At 36.0% G+C, this 22,372-nt stretch overlaps 1 protein-coding gene across 1 annotated transcript in view; it reads left to right on the top strand.

The window, feature by feature from the left end:
* Positions 1 to 22,372, top strand: part of LOC140138783 (angiotensin-converting enzyme 2-like) — a 42,098-nt gene that overhangs the window by 15,230 nt on the left and 4,496 nt on the right. The window contains exons 6-12 of the mRNA XM_072160552.1: positions 1,364 to 1,552; positions 4,395 to 4,492; positions 5,140 to 5,312; positions 10,072 to 10,295; positions 11,026 to 11,170; positions 11,760 to 11,858; positions 21,373 to 21,495. Of these exons, the coding sequence (XP_072016653.1) occupies positions 1,364 to 1,552; positions 4,395 to 4,492; positions 5,140 to 5,312; positions 10,072 to 10,295; positions 11,026 to 11,170; positions 11,760 to 11,858; positions 21,373 to 21,495 (1,051 nt within the window). The remainder of the gene's footprint in view (positions 1 to 1,363; positions 1,553 to 4,394; positions 4,493 to 5,139; positions 5,313 to 10,071; positions 10,296 to 11,025; positions 11,171 to 11,759; positions 11,859 to 21,372; positions 21,496 to 22,372) is intronic.

Here is a 22,372-nt window from a genome sequence, read left to right on the forward strand (position 1 = left end):
TAGCCCTGCAAAGGGCCCGTTAATCAGAAAGCCCGCTACTAAGAAAATACCCGCTATTCAGAAAATAATTTATTTTCTGAGTAGCGGGCCTTCTGATTCACGAGTTTTCTGATTAGCGGGTCTTCTGGTTAGCGGGTCATTTGAAATTAAAACAAGCCCGCTATTCAGAAATTTACGGGTTTTCTGAATAGTGGGCCTTCTGAGTAACGTGTCTTCTGAGTGACGGTTGTCCCCGGTAAACTCTACGTATTCCACGTACGAGCGTATACATTTCAACCAAACAGACTGCATTTATATTTTCTTATTTAAAAAAATGTTTCAAATTTGCTGAAATACCGCTGTGAAAATAATCATTAATTTAAGAGATCCAAAATGAGCGTTTATTGCGTTTCGACAGTATTTTTTGTGGGACATGAGAGCACCTCAGAACTATCGAATTGCATTCTGAATACGAAGCATGTCTTTCTGATATCAAATAATTTTCATTTTTTAAAATCACAATATAATACAAATTTTATGACAAATTATAAAAATTTGATATTTTTCAAATTTTTGATATATAACAGTCCTCGAAGTAAATTATATAAATCTAATGATATATTCTTAAAGTGTATGTAGCAGGGAGGAAAAGCCGACGGTCAATTGAAAATTTTGACCTTTCATATTGAAGATATGGATTTTTTTCCCAAAAAGACCTATTTTTTTTGGTGTTTTGGGAAAAAAATCCATATCTTCAATAAGAAAGGTCAAAATTTTCAATTGATCGTCGGCTTTTCATCCCACCTACATACACTTTAAGTATAAATCATCAGATTTATAAAGTTTACTTCAAGTACTGTTAAATATCAAAAATATTAATTTTAATGATTTGCCATAAAATGTGTATTAAATTGCGAATTTCAAAAATCAAAATTATTTGATATCAGAATGACATTCTTCATATTCAGAATGCAATTCGATATGTCTGATGTGCTCTAATGTCCCAAAATAAATACTGTCCAAACGTTCATACCCCAGCCCTTAAGGAGGTTAATACTTGAATTATTATTTTATAAAACCGTCCGTTCCGTCTAATGATACGATATAGATCCTGATCTTTGTAAGATGATGATACGTGCTATTTTATAGATAAGCTTATAGGATTTACGGACGGGTCTGTAAATACGTTCATTATAGTTTATGAAGTGAAACACGTTTTCTGAATATAAGATCTACAATTGATATGGTACAAAAAATGAACGCACTCGTACCTACCCCCCCCCAAAAAAAACCCAAAACAAACAAAACTCCCAAAACAGCAGATAGAGATAATACTGAATTAATTTGTGAAAATTGTTCACATTCCATTATCATCTGTTTTCAGGTTATCCAGATATGGGCGCCTATTGGCGGGCCAACTACGAAACCGATGACATCATTGGTGATGCATACGCCCTCTACGAGGAGATCCTGCCAATCTATGAACAGCTTCATGCTTATGTAAGAAGAAGGTTGAAGGAGCACTATGGAGATGAGATATACAAGAGAGGTTCACTGCCTGCAAATGTGTTAGGTAAGGGACCGTTTACAAACACTTGTTAGGGGGGTCTGATGCAAAAAGGGGACCCTTAATATTTTTGACCTTCCTAAGGGGGGGGCCTGAAAAAAATGACCACAAATTTTCCTGGGAAAATTGAGTTTATATGCTTTTCTATGGGGTTGACCCATAATTTTCATGTCAAAAAAAAAAAAAAGGGGGGGCCTGAAATTTTGAGGTCTGAAAGGGGGGGCGAACAATTTTCGCGATGAAATATTTTTGCATCAGACCCCGTAATAAGTGTTTGTGAGCGGTCCCTAACCAAAATATTAGATTAGGGGTCACTCCATATCAAATCAAGGAGGCGCCCCACCTGACCCCCTCAGATTTGCTTTATATTTTAGTCATATGTTGTACCTGTAAAAATATTAAAACCTGCAAATTTGAGGTATGTAGCTCTTACGGATTTTCTGTGGCAGGCATTTAAAGTTGGAGTAGGGAGGTCTAAATTTGGACCTAAAAGTTATCCCTTAAATAAATTTCATCTTTGGGAGTCTGTGCCTTCTTTATAAAAGGAAAGAGAGGTCTGAAACTTTGCATACACACTAACTGCATGCCCAATTTGTCAAAAAAAAAAAAAAAAAAAAAATCTGTAATTGCGCGTTGTGTCACGGGCTCATTAAATATGCAAGAAAAAAATGTAATGTTTTGTAAACTGGCAAGTTTAGCCCCCTTAAATTCACATTTTTTGTCAGATTAATTATTTTTTTTTGTCACCGATGCTATATATAGGATAAATACAATGCATACCCAAAAAATTGGGGTCACAACTCATTTACATTTCGAACAGCGCCCTCACGAAGATGAAATTTATTGCAAATTCAACATTTTCAGGGGCCCAAAGTCGATGTGGTCCACCTTCAAAATTTATAAAACAACACTTTTATATAACTACTAGTCTTAAATTACAACTTTGCTAAGTCCCAGTAATTGTATAGGTTGACTTCATATAAAATGACAAGCCCAAAGTTGACCATTTTCTTATGATTGCATGTAGTGCAAATGTGCCGAATTCGGAAGGCTTGAAAGTCAAATTGGCCACAATATTAAAAATAAATGATTAGATGAGTAGTTATTGGCCCCATTTACTTGTATTTCCATTTCGTTTTCAATATATACAGATTTTCTATGGTAGCCATTTAAAGTTGGAGTGCAGCGCCCTCACGAAGATGTTTTGTAAACTGGCAAGTTTAGCCCCCTAAATTCACATTTTTGTCAGATTAATTTTTTTGTCACCGATGCTATATATAGGATACATACAATGCATACCCAAAAATTGGGGTCACAACTCATTTACATTTCGAACAGCGCCCTCACAAAGATGAAATTTATTACCAAATTCAACATTTTCAGGGGCCCAAAGTCGATGTGGTCAACCTTCAAAATTTATAAAACATCACTTTTATATGACTACTAGTCTTAAATTGCAACTTTGCTCAATCCCATTAATTTTATAGATTGACTTCATATAAAACGACAAGCCTAAAGTTGACCGTTTTCTTATGATTGCATGTACTGCAAATGTGCCGAATTCGGAAGGTTTAAAAGTCAAAATGGCCACAATATTGAAAATAAATGACTAGATGCATAGTTATTGGCCCTATTTACTTTTATTTCCATTTTATTTTCAATATTGGGGCCAATTTGACTTTCAAGCCTTCCGAATTCGGCACATTTGCACTACATGCAATCATAAGAAAATGGTTAACTTTGGGCTTTTCATTTTATATGAAGTCAACCTATACAATTACTGGGACTTAGCAAAGTTGTAATTTAAGACTTGTAGTTATATAAAAGTGATGTTTTATAAACTTTGAAGGTGGACCACATCGACTTTGGGCCCCCTGAAAATGTTGAATGTGCAATAAATTCCATCTTCGTGAGGGCGCTGTTCGAAATGTAAATGAGTTGTGACCCCAATTTTTTGGGTATGCATTGTATTTATCCTATATATAGCATCGGTGACAACAAAAATAATTAATCTGACAAAAATGTGAATTTAGGGGGCTAAACTTGCCAGTTTACAAAACATTACATTTTTCTTGCATATTTAATGAGCCCGTGACACAACGCGCAATTACAGAATTTTTTATTTTTATTTTTGACAAATTGGGCATGCAGTTAGTGTGTATGCAAAGTTTCAGACCTCTCTTTCTTTTTATAAAGAAGGCACAAACGCCCAAAGATGAAAAAAAAGATTAAAGGGCAACTTTTGGGTCCAAATTTAGACTCCCCTACTCCAACTTTAAATGGCTGCCACAGAAAATCCGTAAGAGCTACAGACCTCAAATTTGCAGGTTTTAATATTTTTACAGGTACAACATATGACTAAAATATAAATCAAATCTGAGGGGGTCAGGTGGGGCGCCTCCTTGATTTGATATGAAGTGACCCTTAGTGTATATATTGCTTTGCATGATGGACATAGGATTCGACATAAAAGTCCAAGTTTTGAGCTATTTTCTCAAAATATTAAGAGTTATCTCTAGAACCACTGAACCACTGAACCAATACTGGGCTTGTTTGTACTAATTTTAATGCATTTTTCATATCCAATGTTGGATAAAATGTTTTACCCGACGGATGTTTTACGCAGTATTCTATAATGAAAGACAGAGATAAAAACTAGTTCGCGTTTAAAATTCAGACAACTAGACAGAAAATACCGTACTGCGCACTCGGCAACCAATCACGGCACGCGTTTGCCCTGACGTCAGACGCGAACTAGTCTTTTATCTCTGTCTTTCATTATAACAACTTTTCCGGGAATAGTTCATGATTCATAAATTCCTCTTGCTTGATTCATGCATTTTCACAGGTGATATGTGGGGTCGATTCTGGGGTCAAATTTACGACCTTGTAGTACCTTATCCAGACAAGCCCAACATCGATGTTACCGATGAAATGGTAAAACAGGTAGGCTAAATCAAGAATCCACTCTATATAAAAAAACCAAAAAACCATGTATATCAAACTACACTTTTGATTTGTAAGGTCGTTCCACTTTTACAGAATCGGATATTTCTTTCCATTTATTTTCCATTTTAAAGTAGATTTCTCACTCAAAAAAGAGATTCTTTGGCTCTTCATAAAGCGGTTTCACTCTGTAAAGCTCTGTAACATTTATAGAGCATAATATATAAAAGTTATAATTATAATGGGTAATTATTATACTTCCATTATGTATTTATACTTTTTCATCCAATCACGAGTGATCTTTGCTGGAGTCCTACTACACTTATATACCGTACCGTAGAATTCCGTCTACAAGCATAATGCCTCTAAATAAGTGTCTTTTTTTGGACGAAAGAGACGAAAGGCAGACACTCTCCACAAAAAAGTATAATAATGATACAGGCGGCTGCACAAACATGTATTATTGTAAGCTAGACCAATCTATATGGGTCTTTCGTCTCTTTCGTCAACAAAACTAATTTAGGGCTGCATAATGATATACATGTATGCTTGTAGCCGGAAATTTACTATATTACGTACCCAATCTGCCAAATTGTGAAGAATGAACTAAATCAACTCTATTTATATCATTTATCATTTATCCGTAGGGTTATACAGCGCAGAGGATGTTTAACATGTCAGACGAATTTTTCTCGTCATGTGGACTTATACCAGCCCCGAAAGAATTCTGGGATCATTCCATGATCGTTCACCCAACAGATGGGAGGAAAGTAGTATGTCATCCTACTGCTTGGGACTTTTCTAATCGTAAAGATTTCAGGTAGGCTAAATATCTTATGAGGGGAGCAGTGGCGTACCGTGGCCGCTCCAACCCCAGGGGGGGGGGGCTGAAGAAAATTCAATTTTGCCGCCCCTTCCTCAACAGCCCGAAAAGGTTGACCAATTTTCGGTGGTTTGAAAAAGTGAAGAGCAAAAAAACAAAAAAACAAAAAAAATAAGGATTTATACGTTTTCAAATTTGTCCGCCCTTTTTCTTTACTAATTCTTTTTGCCGCCCTTCTTCTTCCGCCGCCCCTTCGTTTTGCTGCCGCCGCCCCTTCGTTTTGGCCGCCCCCCGAAGCCCCCTTTATTCACTCTAACACAATGATCCCCTTTTTTTGTTTTTCTATCACCAAAAGACCCCACTTTTCAAGAATTTTGACAAATTCCTGATAATTTCTCACCGAATTACCCCGGGTTTTTTTTCATTATTTTTCTTCATAATTTTCAAACACTTTCAAAACTTGATGACTTTTAAAAAATGTTGTATCAACTTTTATATTTGACCCAAAATTTTACCCAGTCTCACAGAAAGACCCCCCTTTTTGGTGAGATTATTTAAAAAAAATTAAAATCACGCGTTAAAGGCTCGGATAGCGACGTTTTCACGTATTTTTTGTGGGACCTGAGCTGAGAGCACATCAGACATATCGAATTGCGTTTTGAATACGAGGAATATCCTTCTAATATCAAATAATTTAGATGTTTTTAAAATTCGCATTATAATACAAATTTTATGGCAAATGATTAAATATTGATATTTTTGAAATTTAACAGTCCGCGAAGTAAATTGTATAAAGCTAATGAAGTGTACTAAAGTGAATATAGCTGGGATGAAAAAGCCGTCCATCATATAAAAATTCTGTATTTTGTATTGAAGATAATTTTTTCCTCCAAACACAAAAAAATGTAGATCTTTTGGGGGGGAAATTATATCTTCAACATGAAAGGTCGAAATATTCAATTGATCGTCGGCTTTTTATCCCAGCTACATTAGATTTATAAAGGTTACTTTGCGGACAGTTGAATATCAAAAATTTTAAAAATGGCAATTTTAATAACTATGTATTATATTGCGAATTTCAACAAATCAAAATTATTTGATATCAGAAGGACATTCCTCGTATTCAGAATGCAATTCAATATGTCTGATGTACTCTCAGCTCCCACAAAAAATACTGTGCAGACGTTAATATCCGATTTCTTAAAATCACACATTTTATTGACTCATTTTTAACGTTAAGGTGGTACTACACCCCTTGATAAATTTGTGACTAATTTTGCATTTTTCTCAAAAATAATAACACACTGGTAACAAAGGTTATGTATATTATAGGAGCAAGGAATCAGTTACTACACTGGAATTTCAGTGACTCAAGACAAGCAGTACGTTATTTATGATAAGAAAAGAGGTACCGCTAGAATGTACCTCATTTCTTAACATATATAATGAACCACTTGTCTTGAATCACTGAAATTTCAGTGAAGTAATTGGATTCCATGCCCCTATAATATACATAGCTTTTGTTACCACCAGAGTGTAGTTATTAGTCACAAAATTTATCAGGGGGTGTAGTACCACCTTAAGGGCAGTATTTTTATGAGTCCAGAGAGCACATCAAACATACCATATTGCATTATGAATACGAGGAATATCCTTCTGATATCAAATAATTTGGAGCTTGTTTATAATACATTTAAAAATGATATTTTTGACATTTAAGGAATCGGATAGCAACGTTTGCACAGTATTTTTTGGGGACCTGAGCACGTCAGACATATCTAATTGCATTCTGAATACGAGGAATGTCCTACAGCTCCATGAAAATACACACCAGGTTCACCAATGTCATTAAGTTTATGGTTATGTTTAAATAATGTTAATGCAAAAACGAATACAAACTCTACAAAAGTGCATAAAATGCACACAGGTGCCTGCTATTGCACGAATTAATTTCTGTAAAATGTAATAATAATTTAAATGTTTGGATTTACTTTCATGAATAAAATGCCAATCTATTTAATTGAATTATCCTCGATGAAAGTACAGAGCTGGTTTTCTGACATCAAGTTAATCATGAAAATGAAAAACGCATACAAAACTCTGCATTAAAGGTTGCTTGAAATGCACACGTGTTCCAACCATCTCTTAAAATATTACACTGTGGCGTTGGAAATTCTCAAAATAAGATTTTTGCAAAGGTGCATAAGTTGGCAGCAAATTGCAGGCGGCGGATGACATGATCGAGCCGGCAACTCGTGAAACCGCCCGGCCGTATGGCATTTTCAATATACTTGGTTAGTTTTGTGGGGTTCATTATCGAACCCCAACGGTTTTAGCTTGTATTTATATTATTTATCAACATAGGCCTATTTGTTTGTGATATTTCAAGCGTTTTAAAATTTCAAAATAATCCCATTCAATTACACGGTTGACGATGAAAATTTACTGAATTTAGGGACTGCACGTCATACACCACCTGGCAAATTGTATATAATTCAGCAAAGTTGCATACAGATTTCATAACAAAAGATTACACGGTTTATGAACTAAATGTCTATAGTGCTTAACTTTAAACACTAAGATGTTTAGACCATAAACAGGGTGTTTATTTTTTACAAGCAATACATTTAAACAATACGTTAAATACCCAAATGATTTGATGTGTTCATAATGTTAACACTTAAAAGTGTTTAGGAGCGTCTATGTGTTTAGTATAGCGTTGAAAGTGTTTAATTTAGTATTTACCTCTATTATACCTTGACCGTGTAAACACCAAGAAGTGTTTGAACCGGCTGGTTTCACATGCATATAGCAAATAATAATAATAATAATAATAACAATAAAACATTTTTACCAATTATCTTTTTGAAACCGTTTAATTGTCTGGTACATTGTACTATCGACCTACGTATTTGCCATGCTGTATATTATTATATCATAACAATGTACGCCTTCTGTCATGCATATCATAAGCAAATTATTTAGCAACTATTATAAATCGTTTTCATTTTGATATGTCATAGTTGAAACAGGTGATGCACACAATATTTCATATGCACTGATTTTCACATGAATTAATAGCTTTGATGACCTTCAGACTTTGTTATTATGTATGTTATTTAGCAACAAATTAGTGATAATACAATTTACATCGTCTTCATTTGCTCATTAATTACTCAATTAATTTACTGTATTTATGCAGTAGTTTAAATTAATTAATTAATATTTTTATTCATTCATTTATATTATTTTAGATTAGATTAGATTAGATTAGATTAGATTAGATTAGATTAGATTAGATTATTCTATATTATATTATTCATGAAAGTTCATCTGTGTTGGTTGATCCAAACACAAAGAAATAATTCCTACCTCGGAATTTTCAGATGGTACTCCATCTTTCATCAGCGAGTGAGTGACTGTATCAGGTCGAGATTTTCTTGACCTTTGACCTGATAACAGACTCGTAGACTCCTGAAAGCTTGAACCGGCCCACAAAAACGAGTGACGTGGGCGATAAACGCCCAAATAAAGGTCACGTAGTTCTCCCCTGTATCAAAGGCACTTCTGAAGCCATTAGAAGGACTTTTAGCAACTACGGTGTTAGCGTTTTTTTCAAACCGACCCGCACACTTAGACAAATCCTCGTGTCACCCAAGGACAAGACAGATAAGAAGGACATTACAGGTCCGGTATACTACATCCCTTGCCAGGGCAAAACTGTTACCGGTACCGGACAGTGCAAAGAAGCCTATATTGGCGAAACTGAACGCTCTCTGAAAACACGTTTCAATGAACACAGGAGACCCAGTAGTACAGCATCAGAGGTCTCAAACCACATTCACATCGAGTCTCCGGGACATTTTGTGGACTTGGATAAAGTCCGCATACTCGATAGAGACAGCAGGTGGTTCCAACGTGGAGTCAAAGAAGCAGTTCACATCAAAGCCAACCGACCATCTCTCAACAAAGACGGGGGCCGGTTCAAGCTTTCAGGAGTCTACGAGTCTGTTATCAGGTCAAAGGTCAAGAAAATCTCGACCTGATACAGTCACTCACTCGCTGATGAAAGATGGAGTACCATCTGAAAATTCCGAGGTAGGAATTATTTCCTTGTGTTTGGATCAAAAGTTTAAATCAAAATCATATTATATTATCATTTATTGATCAACTTTTTACTCTAACTCTTGAATAAAGTGCTCAATCCCGTAAAAGGGTAAAAATTCAAAGAACAGACCTTCCAGAATAGGTAGTCGTTACTCTACTCTGAGTTTCATGCCTAAAAAGGCAATCGTCAGAAGATACGATGGAAAGCTTTGAAGGGACTACCATCTCTTGGGAATGTGAATGAATATACATTCCATGGTGTCAACACAGCCAAAGTCTATCCCAGAGTCACTCTGTCTATCGGAGATGGACACAAAGTGCTCAACTGCAATAAAAAGTGAAAAAAGTGCTCAATTCCGAAAAGGGAGCGGACTTCATACTGTCATCACCTGTTTTTGAGTGACGTCGTATAGTATTACCCTCTATAATCCTATAGACCATTCGTCTAAGTTGCGTGACGATTCAGCCGTAGATGAGATAATTATAATATACATTAGCAGGAGTTATAGCAACCGGAGTTACATTCTCTCCATAGGAATGTTTTAAGGCATTTCTTTTAAACATGTAGAAAAATAGATTGACATTCACAGAGAGAAATATGTTGTAAGATTACTTGTCTCAACGTTCCTTTTTCTTATCTCTTTCACAGAATCAAAATGTGTACGGAGATTCACATGGATCATTTACTCACTATCCACCATGAAATGGGCCACATACAGTATTACCTACAATATAAGGACTTGCCAATATCATTCCGAGGTGGTGCAAATATAGCCTTTCACGAAGCCGTTGGAGAGGTCATGACGTTATCTGTTGGTACACCGAAGCATTTGTATGAGATTGGATTGCTTGACGAGAATCTAGAAGATGAAGGTATGTTGTTTTTCTTTTTAAGTGTGTGTTTATTTGTTTATTAAAAAATAGTTCAGATAGTAAAACAATCATCTTTGCCCAACGGGAATGCGCCGGGCTCAAAAGTGGCCCTTTTGTGGATTTTCTTTCAAGAAACTACCAATTTTAACGTTTTCTAGAAGTTTAAACCGATTTTCAGCACAACAAATTCAATCAACTAAACTTACATTTTTGATGTGTGACACACATCTTCATCAGAAGAATTCCAGACTGTTGTGTTGACCATTGGCGACTTTTGGTCGAATAAGGGCGTTACATTAAAGGTTGGCATTGCAGTCCTTGATCGCGATTTAGTTCTGTCGATTTCTCCTTGATTTTGAAGACGTCCCTCACTAAACAGGGGTACTATCTATCATCATTGACTAAAACTGTTGTGGATTCCCAGTCAATGCTGTGGCAAAATGTAAACAAGTAAGTGGCTTTCACGACGGGATTTCAATCGGGTGCGCCGTCGGATATCACATTACCGGTGCAGCCGTTCAATGTTTGAAAACTACAGTACTGGTGCAGCCAGTCACTCTGTGAAATTGGTCAAGCTTTCGTCAGATGTGGCTCTGACTCCATCGCTAGCTTCTTCGCTAGAAACAGCTAGCGAAGGATAAAAGGTCTAGCGAAGGATAAAAGGTCGTTGAAGTGCTGAGTACAAAATGACGATTTCTCGCTTTCTTGTTTTCCGCCTTAATTACTATAGAAACGGACATCAACTTCCTATTGAAGACATCATTAGATACCATTGGCACTCTACCATTCAGTCTGGCATTAGAGCAATGGCGATGGGATGTATTTGCTGGTGAAGTACCACAGAATGAATGGATGAAACGATGGTGGCAACTTAAGTAAGATTGGGCTATCCCATTTGAAATCTACATCCCTGTGGACGATTTAGATAGCCTTCCAAAGAGGCAAAATGGGTTTCAAATAGAATAGACAACTGGGTAACTTTTGAATTATTCTCCATATGTGACCTGCCACCACTAAATGAGCATAAAGTCGCAAGTTGGTAATTTCGAAACGCACTGGCTACTGCGTTGTAAGTCTTTGTGTCCTTCGTGAATGGCCCACTGTGCCTCCGTTCACAAAGAACATACATATATAATACTTCTGGCTTGAACAGGTGCGCAGCAAACAAAGCCATCAACTCATTCTGCCTGGATGTCTCGAATCTACCAACTTGCGACTTTATATTCATGTCGTTGTAATAGGTCACATATGCAGGCCCGGGAGTATGGGTTTAAATAATACACTCCCTCTATCTGTGGACTGTTCTTAAATCTTCCACAGATGTATAGCAGATTTCAACTGGAATAGCCCATTTACATTACTATTTGTTTACATCACTATGTATGCTCATACGTGTTGGTAGATAATCAAGCAAGTTAGATTTAAACTGTCATTCAACAGGTTTTAATCCATTCTTTATTCCAGAGAAGAGTTAGTTGGTGTGAAACCTCCAGTTGATAGATCAGAAGAAGACTGTGACCCAGCAGCAATGTTTCATATAGTTGGTGCCTACTCATTTTTAAGGTAAATACCTTGATAAAATACGTAAAACTAACTGTAACATATTTTTTTAAGAAGTAAAGGTAATACCTTGTCCGCTATACCTAAACAGTCTATAATATCGAATTGATTAATTCGAATTAAACAATTCATCGAGTGGCCATGGGCAGCGCCATTAGATATGTTACAAGACTATACCAAGTGACACGTGATGGACCGTACCCACACAATTGAATAGGCACTTTTTTGATAATTTTCATCAAGGTTACTCAAAACTTACCTAGCTAATTTATTATACATCAAGGGTGTCTGCCTTTTTAATATGTTATGAAAAACTTAATTTTAAAAATATCTACCGACGGAAATAAAAATCCATCGACGGATAGTCTTGTTATGCTCTCACAAAAAAAAAAAAAAATCTGAAAAATCCAAAATTTTGGTCTAAAACATGTCCAAGGTTACTGCTGTCCCATTCAAAAGTACAGGAAGACCACCTACAGCGTTGAGGTCAACTTTCTAGACTTCCTGTCTACTGGCAGTAATGGCTACTACCCAGTGCTAACATCAATGAATTGTTTAATTCGAATTAATCAATTCGATATTATAGACTGCTAAATAACATGTCCGATGCAGTGCAGACGTGCGCCTCATTCATTATTTAAACATTTTACTGCCGAAGACACATTATCTGGGTGTAAAGGAAAAGGCAGCAACATTTATTTTTAATGTTTTACCTCAAACATAGTGCGATTTAAAGTCGTGTACATCAACTTGAAGCAAAAACGCGTAACCATGGTAACCTCGCGTAATGCTCTGCGATATGCACGTTCCTAACGCATTCAGAGCACATGGTTTTAAATATAGTGGCTTCGCGTGACTTGTTTTGACAAATCACAATGCGCGATTTTGGAAAATTATTATTAATGGAAAAATTATTATTAGGATTTATGACGCGCGACTTTAATTTTAGTTTTATCCTAAAACGCTGTTGTTGTGGAGCGCAATTATTTAATGCAGCTATGCAATAGGATGAGGAGAACTCGATAAGTCGGCACATGAAAGATCAAATTTTAGAGGAGCATTGGTATAATGACTCGTCAATGTTTGAAACTAGTATCGAAAGCATTTTGTAACAACATGCTAAATTAGTAGTATCCACCCATTAAACACAAAAATGTTCTTAGAACGTTTATTCAAAACGTTTTAATAACATTTAAATCTCGGGCTATATCAAGATCATGAATACTTATTCATACATACTCACGATATAACGACGTTTCTGATTGGATTTGGGCCCTTTCTTGCTGGTCATAAATTCCGTTTATGACCAGTACGCAGAGCATAAACAAGCTGCGTCACGCAGCTTTGGAACCCAATTAACACGATCCACGATTTGCTAGTGTTGCGTACACGCACATGTCACCGCGCCCATCTCACGCGGAGCGCAAAAGATGACGCGTATCACGCGTTGACTCCCGGCCGTTGACCTCATGAGCCGAGCTGCTTCCTGCAAGTAGGCCTACTCATTTTCTTCCAATTTATGAAGGAAAACGGTATGGAAATGTTATTTAAACTTGTAAACCCTTATTATTTTCATCTGTATTGAATTGCTAAGAATGTTGGGTATGTATGAACTGGGTTCATTCATAGGATTTCGGGCATGATCGCTGTTTAAACAGCGATCATGCCCTCACACGGTTGTTTGATGGGATCATTTATTAGTTTTTCAAACAAAACATCATGAACCACCAAATTTTAGGTCTGAACAGATGAATGTGATATCATGCTAATGTATACAGATGCTTTTGAGTCATTCTCAACTTTAATTTACCCTCTTTTACAAAATTATTCACTTTTATAGCATTTTTATAGCTTTTTCGAATATAAAATGTGTCTAATAATGACAAAATTGGTGGCGCTATTTAGTTACTGGATATTACTCTTTCAAGCTTTTAATACAAACAACTCCTTTCATTGTTTGATAAAATATGTTTATAAAATTTCCTTGTTGCTTGTTTCACCTATTCCAGCTGTTTTAATGGCAGTATTAATCACCTACCCCTTGCAAATAAAGAAATATGATTTAGGATAAATAGCGCCATCTATAGTTTCCATTTAGTTAATAATGAAGCCAATTCTATATACATCAAACAACCGTGCTCAATCCTCTGAATGAATTCCTAAATATACGTTTGTGTAAAATATTTTGTCAACAGATAAATAACATTCTGTTACAATGTTCAGCACCCCGTTTTCAGAAATGTTTTATGAATGATATTAAAACGTTTTTATATAACATTTAGATCTTTTCTGTAAAACGTAGTGTGTTTGCTGGGTATAAACTTATTAAAATGTTTGCTGAGTCATAACTGTAATTGAAGAACGAATTAAAAAGACTAACGTTGAAACCAGCTTGATTGCTCACCTGCGCAGTACGGCATTTTTGGTCTGGTTGACAGGACGTCAGACGCAAATTAGTCTTTTTAATTCTGTCTTCAATTGAATACCTGAGTGGAAGAAGGGCCCAACTCCATTTTTTTACCAAAATGAGTTAGGCCCAGTATTTTATTGCCAGCAGACTGTTCTTCCTTGTGTGTGAAAGATGAGCCAAAATCCAATCCACTCTATAACTAGTCTTCTACGTACATTTAATCATGTTTTTCATGGAAGAAAGGCCCGACTCCATGGAGGTGGGCTCTTCTTCCACAAATATTGGGTTAAAGAGGAATTCCGTTCATCCATGAAATCTGCTTTTCACTGAAATCTAACATATTACATGATTGTACATTGTGAACTAATCAATATGGAGGACACAGTGAATTTCTCATTGAATATGGATAACAACTCTGATGAAATCTGGGAAATTTTCCAACGACAAGAGTCACATACCATTCAGGTTTATAATTTCTATGCCTATCAGCTGATGGAAACTGAAGTAGGAAAGATGTATGGGTCTGCTCAAGACTTAGGAAATGCCGGAAGAATCTACAGAGGAACCATTGGTAATGATGTAAGTGTTCCAATGAGTGTAGTGGTCACCTTCTATTCTCAAGCATCTCTTCTAGTCAGAGTGCAAGGCTCAGGGCATATCATCTGGATTGATGACGTTCTCCCAATATATCTCGGACAGTGTTGGATGAAATGGCCATTCCCCAAGCCCCACACAGTCCCTCCCACTGTCTATCAACTCCTGTTACTATGAACAGATCCTCTACTAGTACTACGATGAACAACATGTCAACTCCCCATGCTCAGTGCCATCTTCAAGATGAACTTATCGCGCAACTCATGATAGCTTCCAAACTAAATGGAAAGTATGAAGCGGAAATTGCTACACTTCAGACAAAACTTTCAGAACTTCAAAGCGAGAACAAAGAAATGGAAGCTAAATTCTCCGCAGAAAGGCAGGAACTACTCAAACAAATTCAGGAATATTCAAATAAATCTACTTGCCAAGTACCGGTACACACAAAAACCACTCGCAGTACACATAGCTTCAGAGACAGTGTTCTAAACAATAATGAATGGCCATCACTACCAAATCGTGAATCTCAACAGTGGACATTAGCAACAGCCAGATCTACACCTAAACCCAAAGGTTCTCCAGTCCCGTCAACAACAGCCAGATCTTCGCCCAACCCCCAAGGATCCCCTGCCCCACCTATACCTCTAGCAAATAGTTTCAGCGCATTATCAGCAGATGTACTTGATACTGACACATTAAACTCACAGCATGATGAGGGTACTACCTCAAAACCAACATCACAGACACCTCGTACTCGTAGCCCCCATGGAATGAAACCAAAGCGGCCTAAAGTTATAATAATGGGTGATTCTATCTCAAAGCGGATTGATAGTAAGCGATTGCTAAAAAACGCCGATGTTTCAAATCTCAGCGAGAGTGGGCGCCGCATCGAGCAAGTATCTGAGGATATTATCAGACATCAGTCAACTATTTCTACAGCGGACTCTTTAATTATTCATGTCTCAACCAACAACTTACAACGTGATAATCTCGACCAGATTCAGGGAAAGTTAACAAAACTACAGAACACAATCAAGTCCCATGTAGGTAGGGAATGTGAAGTAGCAATGTCATCTGTCATTTCAAGAAAAGATGAACATGCGCCTAAAGTTGGCCCAGTCAATGATATTATCAACGAAATGTGTGATAACAACCGCTGGACTTACATTGACAATTCTTCGGTTACAGACTTAGGTCAGGACAAACTTCACCCAAATGGTCGTGGTATTAGCTACCTAGCTCGGCACTACCAGGATTTTTTAAGGTGTGTTCACCCACACTTATTTCCTCGAACAATTTATCCAAGATGGGTAACTGCTCTAATGACTTAAACAACTCAATGTCTGGTATTTCACCTAATGATTATGTGGAAAATGATAATGATAGTTCTTTTTACTGTGATGATGTTAATGTCTCTGATGATACTGTGGTTGATAATGACCATTCTTCAAAACATGTTAATGTTAATTTTATGAACACAGATAATTACACTAATAATGTTTCCTCCCACTCTTGTGAAACATGTCATTCATCATTTTCAATTTGTAAATGTAATCGTAAAAGCAATTCAGAGACCTTAACTGGGAAATCTGTCACCATTGCTAAATTATCTCTAAATAATGTTGGTACATCTATTTGTACTGATAATATTTGTTCTGGTACCAACACCAATTTATCTGCTCATGATCACAATATAAGTGTCAATTCTTCTAGTAATGTTTCTAAAAATGATTGTATTAGTGTCAAAAATTCACTAAAAACCTCCACCTGTGGGGAATGTTTTAAGAAGGTATTTGTATACAACTCATTGTCTTGTTCCAAATGTTCTCTTGACTTTCACTATGATTGTACTGATATTGACCAAGTTAATTCTATTCACCACTCAAATTGGCTTTGTAATTCTTGCTTCACCAAAATTTGTTTAGATGAACTTCCTTTCAGTGAGGGCCAATTTATTGATCTTAAGTGTCATTTGAATAGAGGTTTAAAAATTTGTCACATTAACATTCAGAGTCTCAGATACAAAACAGATCATCTTCAAATTTTTCTTTTCACAAATAATATTGATATCTTATGTGTCACTGAGACATGGTTAACACCTAATATTGATGATAATGAAATTGTTATTGATGGATACAATTTATATAGAAAAGACCGTGTTGGTATGGAACATGGTGGTATTGTTGTGTATATAAGAGAAGGTATTGATTACAATGAAGAGGTTAATATAAGTATTGATAATGATGTTGAAGTGCTTTTCATCGAAGTTAATTTGCCTTGTACTAAACCAATTCTGCTTGGTACTGTTTATAGACAGCCTAGTTCAAATGCTGAGTATTTAACTAAAATTGATCTTGTATTACAGAATGCTGTGGCTAATTATAATGAGGTTATAGTTGTTGGTGATTTTAACCTTGATTTATTTAAAAGTAACTTTACCAAAAAGGTTAAAAACTTGGCTAAGAATTCAAACTTTACTCAATTGATCACTGAAGCTACTAGAATTACTCCTGAAACAAGATCTTGTTTAGATCTTGCTTTTGTAACACACCCTGACATGATCACTGCTCATGGAGTACATCATCTTGGCTTGAGTGATCACTCATTGATTTTTGTTGTACGTAAAAGTAAGAAAAAAAAAACCCTCCTAAATTAATTAAATCTCGCTCATATAAAAATTTCAATGATGTCGATTTTATTAACTCACTTAAAAATAAAGACTGGGATATAGTTACTAGTTACTCCATGGAGGTATATATACCTCCATGGTTACTCAGATGTTGATGCTGCCTGGACAGTCTGGGTTGATATGTTCAACGAGGTATGTAATAATCATGCCCCAATTAGGGAAAAGAAGATTAGAGGATATCTCCCTGAATGGGTAACTACTGACTTCCTGAAACTTACTAAAGATAAAGAATTCTATTATGATAAAGCTCATAAAACTAATGATCCACTTGATTGGGATAAAGCCAAAACTCTTCGCAATAAAGTCAATAACTTACGCAAAACTCTTAAGAAAAATTACTACAACACAGAAATTGAAAATAACTTACACAATTCTAAGAATTTATGGAAAACCATTAGGAAGGTTATTCCCAGTAAAAATAAGAGTTCAGTAGCTAACATTAAAGTTAATGATAAAGTAACTACTAATGATAATGATACTGCAGATGTTTTTAATGATTACTTTACTACTATTGGTTCTAACCTAGCTAGTAAATTCAATTCTCATGATGAAGATAATATTCAAGCCAATAATTTGCGTGTCGATCATGATCATGATTATAATGGTTATAAATTTAATTTCTATTTCTATTGTATCTCTGCTGATTATGTTTTTGATCAAATATGGAATTTCTCAAATAACAAGTCTCCTGGACTTGATGATATTGATGTCAAATTATTAAAAACTGCAGCTCCTATTATTTGTAAATCACTAGCGTATATATGTAATCTTTCTTTAGCTACTGGTATCTTTCCTTCTGATTGGAAAAATGCAAAAGTTGTTCCTATTTACAAAGCTGGTTGTAAATCTAATGTTGAAAATTATCGTCCAATTTCTGTACTAAGTATTGTTTCTAAAATAATTGAGCGTGCAGTTCACGATCAAATGTACTCTTATTTGTCTGTAAATAAATTTCTTAACCCATCTCAATCTGGTTTTCGTTCTCAATATTCAACTGCAACAACAGTTATTGATGTTGAAGATTTTATTCTTATGAACATGGATGAGGGAAAGGTAACTGGTGCCATATTTCTTGACCTTAAGAAAGCTTTTGACACTGTCAATCACAGTCTTCTTCTTAATAAGCTCAAGAAATTTGGCATCAGGGACATTGAACTCAACTGGTTCAAATCTTATCTCAAAAATAGAATGCAGTCTGTTAAAGTAGGTAGTTCATTATCAGATTTAAAACCAATTAACATTGGAATTCCACAAGGATCTATATTAGGTCCTTTATTATTTATTATTTTTGTAAATGATCTGCCTGATAGTGTTATATGTAAAACAGTAATGTATGCTGATGATACTTCATTGCTTGTTAGCTCATCAGATCCTCTATGTCTTCAAAACAGCCTCAATCTTAACATGTGTAAAATTGCCAGCTGGTTTAAAAAGAACCACCTCACTCTGAATATCAGCAAAACTAAATTGATGCTTTTTGGTACTCCTCAAAATCTCAGTAAGTACCAAAATATTTCTTTAATTTATGATGGTGAGATTATTGAGAGAGTTGACAACTTCAAATATCTTGGAATTATTTTTGATAGTCACATGACATGGTCACATCATATAGATTTAATTGCTTCCAATGTCTCAAAACGTTGTGGTGTTATTCGTCGTGTTAAATATTATCTTCCAAATTATATTCTCAAAAAGCTTGCTGATTCTCTTGTCATGCCACATTTTGATTATTGCAGTCATGTCTGGTCCAACTGTTCACTCACTCTTTCAAGCAAGTTACAAATTCTCTTGAACAACCTTGCTAGAATTATTCTTTCTGCTGATATCAGAACTAATATTGATTCGATGATGTCTTCTCTCAAGTGGCTCAAACTAGATAATAGGTGGGATAACCATATTCTTATTATGTTATATAAATGCCTTACTGGTAGAGCTCCTGATTATCTTTGTTCCAAATTTTCATTTACCAAATCCACTCATGATCAGGAAAAACCGTGTTTGTATTTCAGGACAGTTCTCCAACGAGCATGTATTGAATTTTGGCCTGCCGCAAGGATCCATCTTAGGACCCAGGGGATATACAATGTATACTCATCCTGTTGGGGACATTTTGCGCAGGAACAATGTCAGTTTTCATATTTATGCTGACGATACCCAGGTGTATGTTTCATTCGACCCGCGAATTCCTGATGAGTGTGAGCGAGCTCTCAACAGACTCAAGACATGTGTACATCAAATAAAATCTTGGATGTCACAAAACAAGTTGCAGCTAAACCAGGAAAAAACTGAGTTTTATATTGCTGCGTCTTCGAGATTTATAAGTAATCTTTCGGGTATCAAGTTAAATCTTGATGGTGTCATCATTGAGCCTACATTGACACTGAAGAATCTCGGAGTCATTTTCGATCCAGTTTTAAACATGTCTAGTCAGATTTCATCAGTTGTGAAGTGCGTCAGTTTTCACCTACGCAATCTTTCCAGGATTCGTCGTTTTTTAGATCTGGACACGTGCAAGCTGGCTGTTCAAGCTCTTGTATTTTCTCGCATAGACTATGGTAACGCCTTACTGTTTGGAGCCACTGAATATGACCTAACTCGTCTGCAACGCCTACAAAATAGAGCCGCGAGACTTATAATGATGGTTGGCCGTGATACATCTAGTGCCCCTCTGTTACGCCATCTTCATTGGCTACCGATCCGTAAGCGTATCGAATTCAAGCTATTGGTCATCACATACAAGTGCGTCAACTCACAAGCTCCGGAATACCTGCAAGAACTGATCACTTTTCGCAAACCAAAGAACGCCACTCGTTCATCACTTGACAGAACACTTCTCATTGTTCCAAAAACCAGGACTCTCACCGGTGACAAAGCGTTTCAAACCGCAGGTCCTCGTCTATGGAATTCACTTCCAATCAACATCAGGCAGGCCAAAACACTGGACATTTTCAAAACCAATTTAAAAACTCATCTGTTTGTTTAATTCTTTGCTTATCTGGTAATTGTATGTTTATTATGTAGAATGCATTGATTATTGTTTTATTATTATTATATGTGTTCTTTTTTGGAAAGCGCTGTGGTCCTTGGAGGGCGCTATATAAATGCTTGGTTGTATTGTATTGTATTGTATCATGTCACAAGAGGTACTTCCTCCAATTCACTTGTTGTTCCTCAATTTAACAATAACTCTGGTAAGAGATTGTTTCAGACGAGAGCAGCAAATCTGTGGAATAGTTCTGTTGATGTTGACACTCGCACTAATTATATTTCCTTGAGCCTAAGTGAATTTAAATCAAGAGCTCTCACAAACCCCACTGTTCATTGATTTTTACTTTTGTATTAATTTTCTTGATTCTTGTAATTTCATTAGTATATTGTACATGTATATTTTTCTTGTAATATTTATGTAATATCAATTATGTAAATTACACCCTGTATGTCACAGGGCCTCTAAGAATAGCAGTGCCTTTACACTGAAGGAGCTACCCTGTATAAAGAAAGTTGAAATAAATAAATAAATTGTGTCTACGTGTGCAATTAATTGATAATTACCAAATTTCTGTAGCTATTTATAGCACATCTGCTTATACGGAAGTGGAAGAAGGGCCCAACTCCAGCTCGTATTAAGATCTATACCGTTGGCATGGAAACATCACATATAATTTCGAATGTATGTAATACTGTATGTTCATGTATTAAAGGTCCCCTGAAGATGAAAACATTCTGTCTATAAAGCTTTTCCAAATATTAAGTTTTTTCTTACTTAATACATTTACTTCCACTCAGGTATTCATTTATAAATATTGAATTTTGTTGATCTGCAGATACTACATTCGTACTATAATCCAATTCCAATTCCATAAAGGGATGTGTGATGCTGCAGGACACACTGGCCCATTACATAGGTGTGATATTTACAATTCCAAGGAGGCTGGTGACAAATTAGCGTAAGTATAGGGACTAGTCTAGCCCGTAAAAGAAATAATAAGTAAAGGTTAAGTACTAGTAATTAGATCATTGCAGTGATTACAGTTGATGATTATGATAATAATGATGATTATGAGCAGGAAGAGAAGGAAGAAGATGAGGAAGAGAGATATGGCCGACCACGACAAAGACGACCACGACAATGAAGACAAAGAAAGGGAAGACAATGGAGGAAATGGGAGTAAGGCGTGCGTCCAAGCAAATCCCTTATGCGTTAGGGATATCTTTTAACAAATCCTTGATAGAAATCCTTAATATTGTGAAGAAATCCTTAACTTTGGGAGTTCGAGGTGATAAGACATAACAGATGGCCAGACACCCCAAATTAAAGCTATTATTATCAAGTGGCTGTAAACCAGATCTCGTGGAGCAGTACTATTGATCGTGACCACGATGGACCTATATGTTTGCAATCAAAATAGTCGCCATGCGCTACGAGTTGCCCGTTGTGATCTCTCAAGTGGTACTTGATGGTCGTAGATAATCAATTCCCGACGTAAAAGAAGCTCGGGTAATACGACGTTCGATAACGGATTTCTTGGTCAAATCCGCAAATTTGTTAAGGATTTGTAGCAAGTCGTGCTGCAAAACCTTCTCAAATCCCTAAGATTCCTTTCCATATATCTATAGTTGGATCAGCTCGTAATCGGCGGACCTTATGACATCGCGGATTGATATCAATATATTTTATTTGGAGAGTTGTCTTGTGACATCTCGCCAGAAGTATTACAAATTATTAATTGAAGTCCTATACTTCATCTGCTTTCTTTAACACGCAAAATATAATCCAGGCAGATCAACTATAGGCCTATCACTCGTAACGTAGGTCTTCTTTTC

Source organism: Amphiura filiformis, chromosome 18 (genome assembly GCF_039555335.1).
Source record: "Amphiura filiformis chromosome 18, Afil_fr2py, whole genome shotgun sequence".
NCBI lineage: Eukaryota > Metazoa > Echinodermata > Ophiuroidea > Amphilepidida > Amphiuridae > Amphiura > Amphiura filiformis.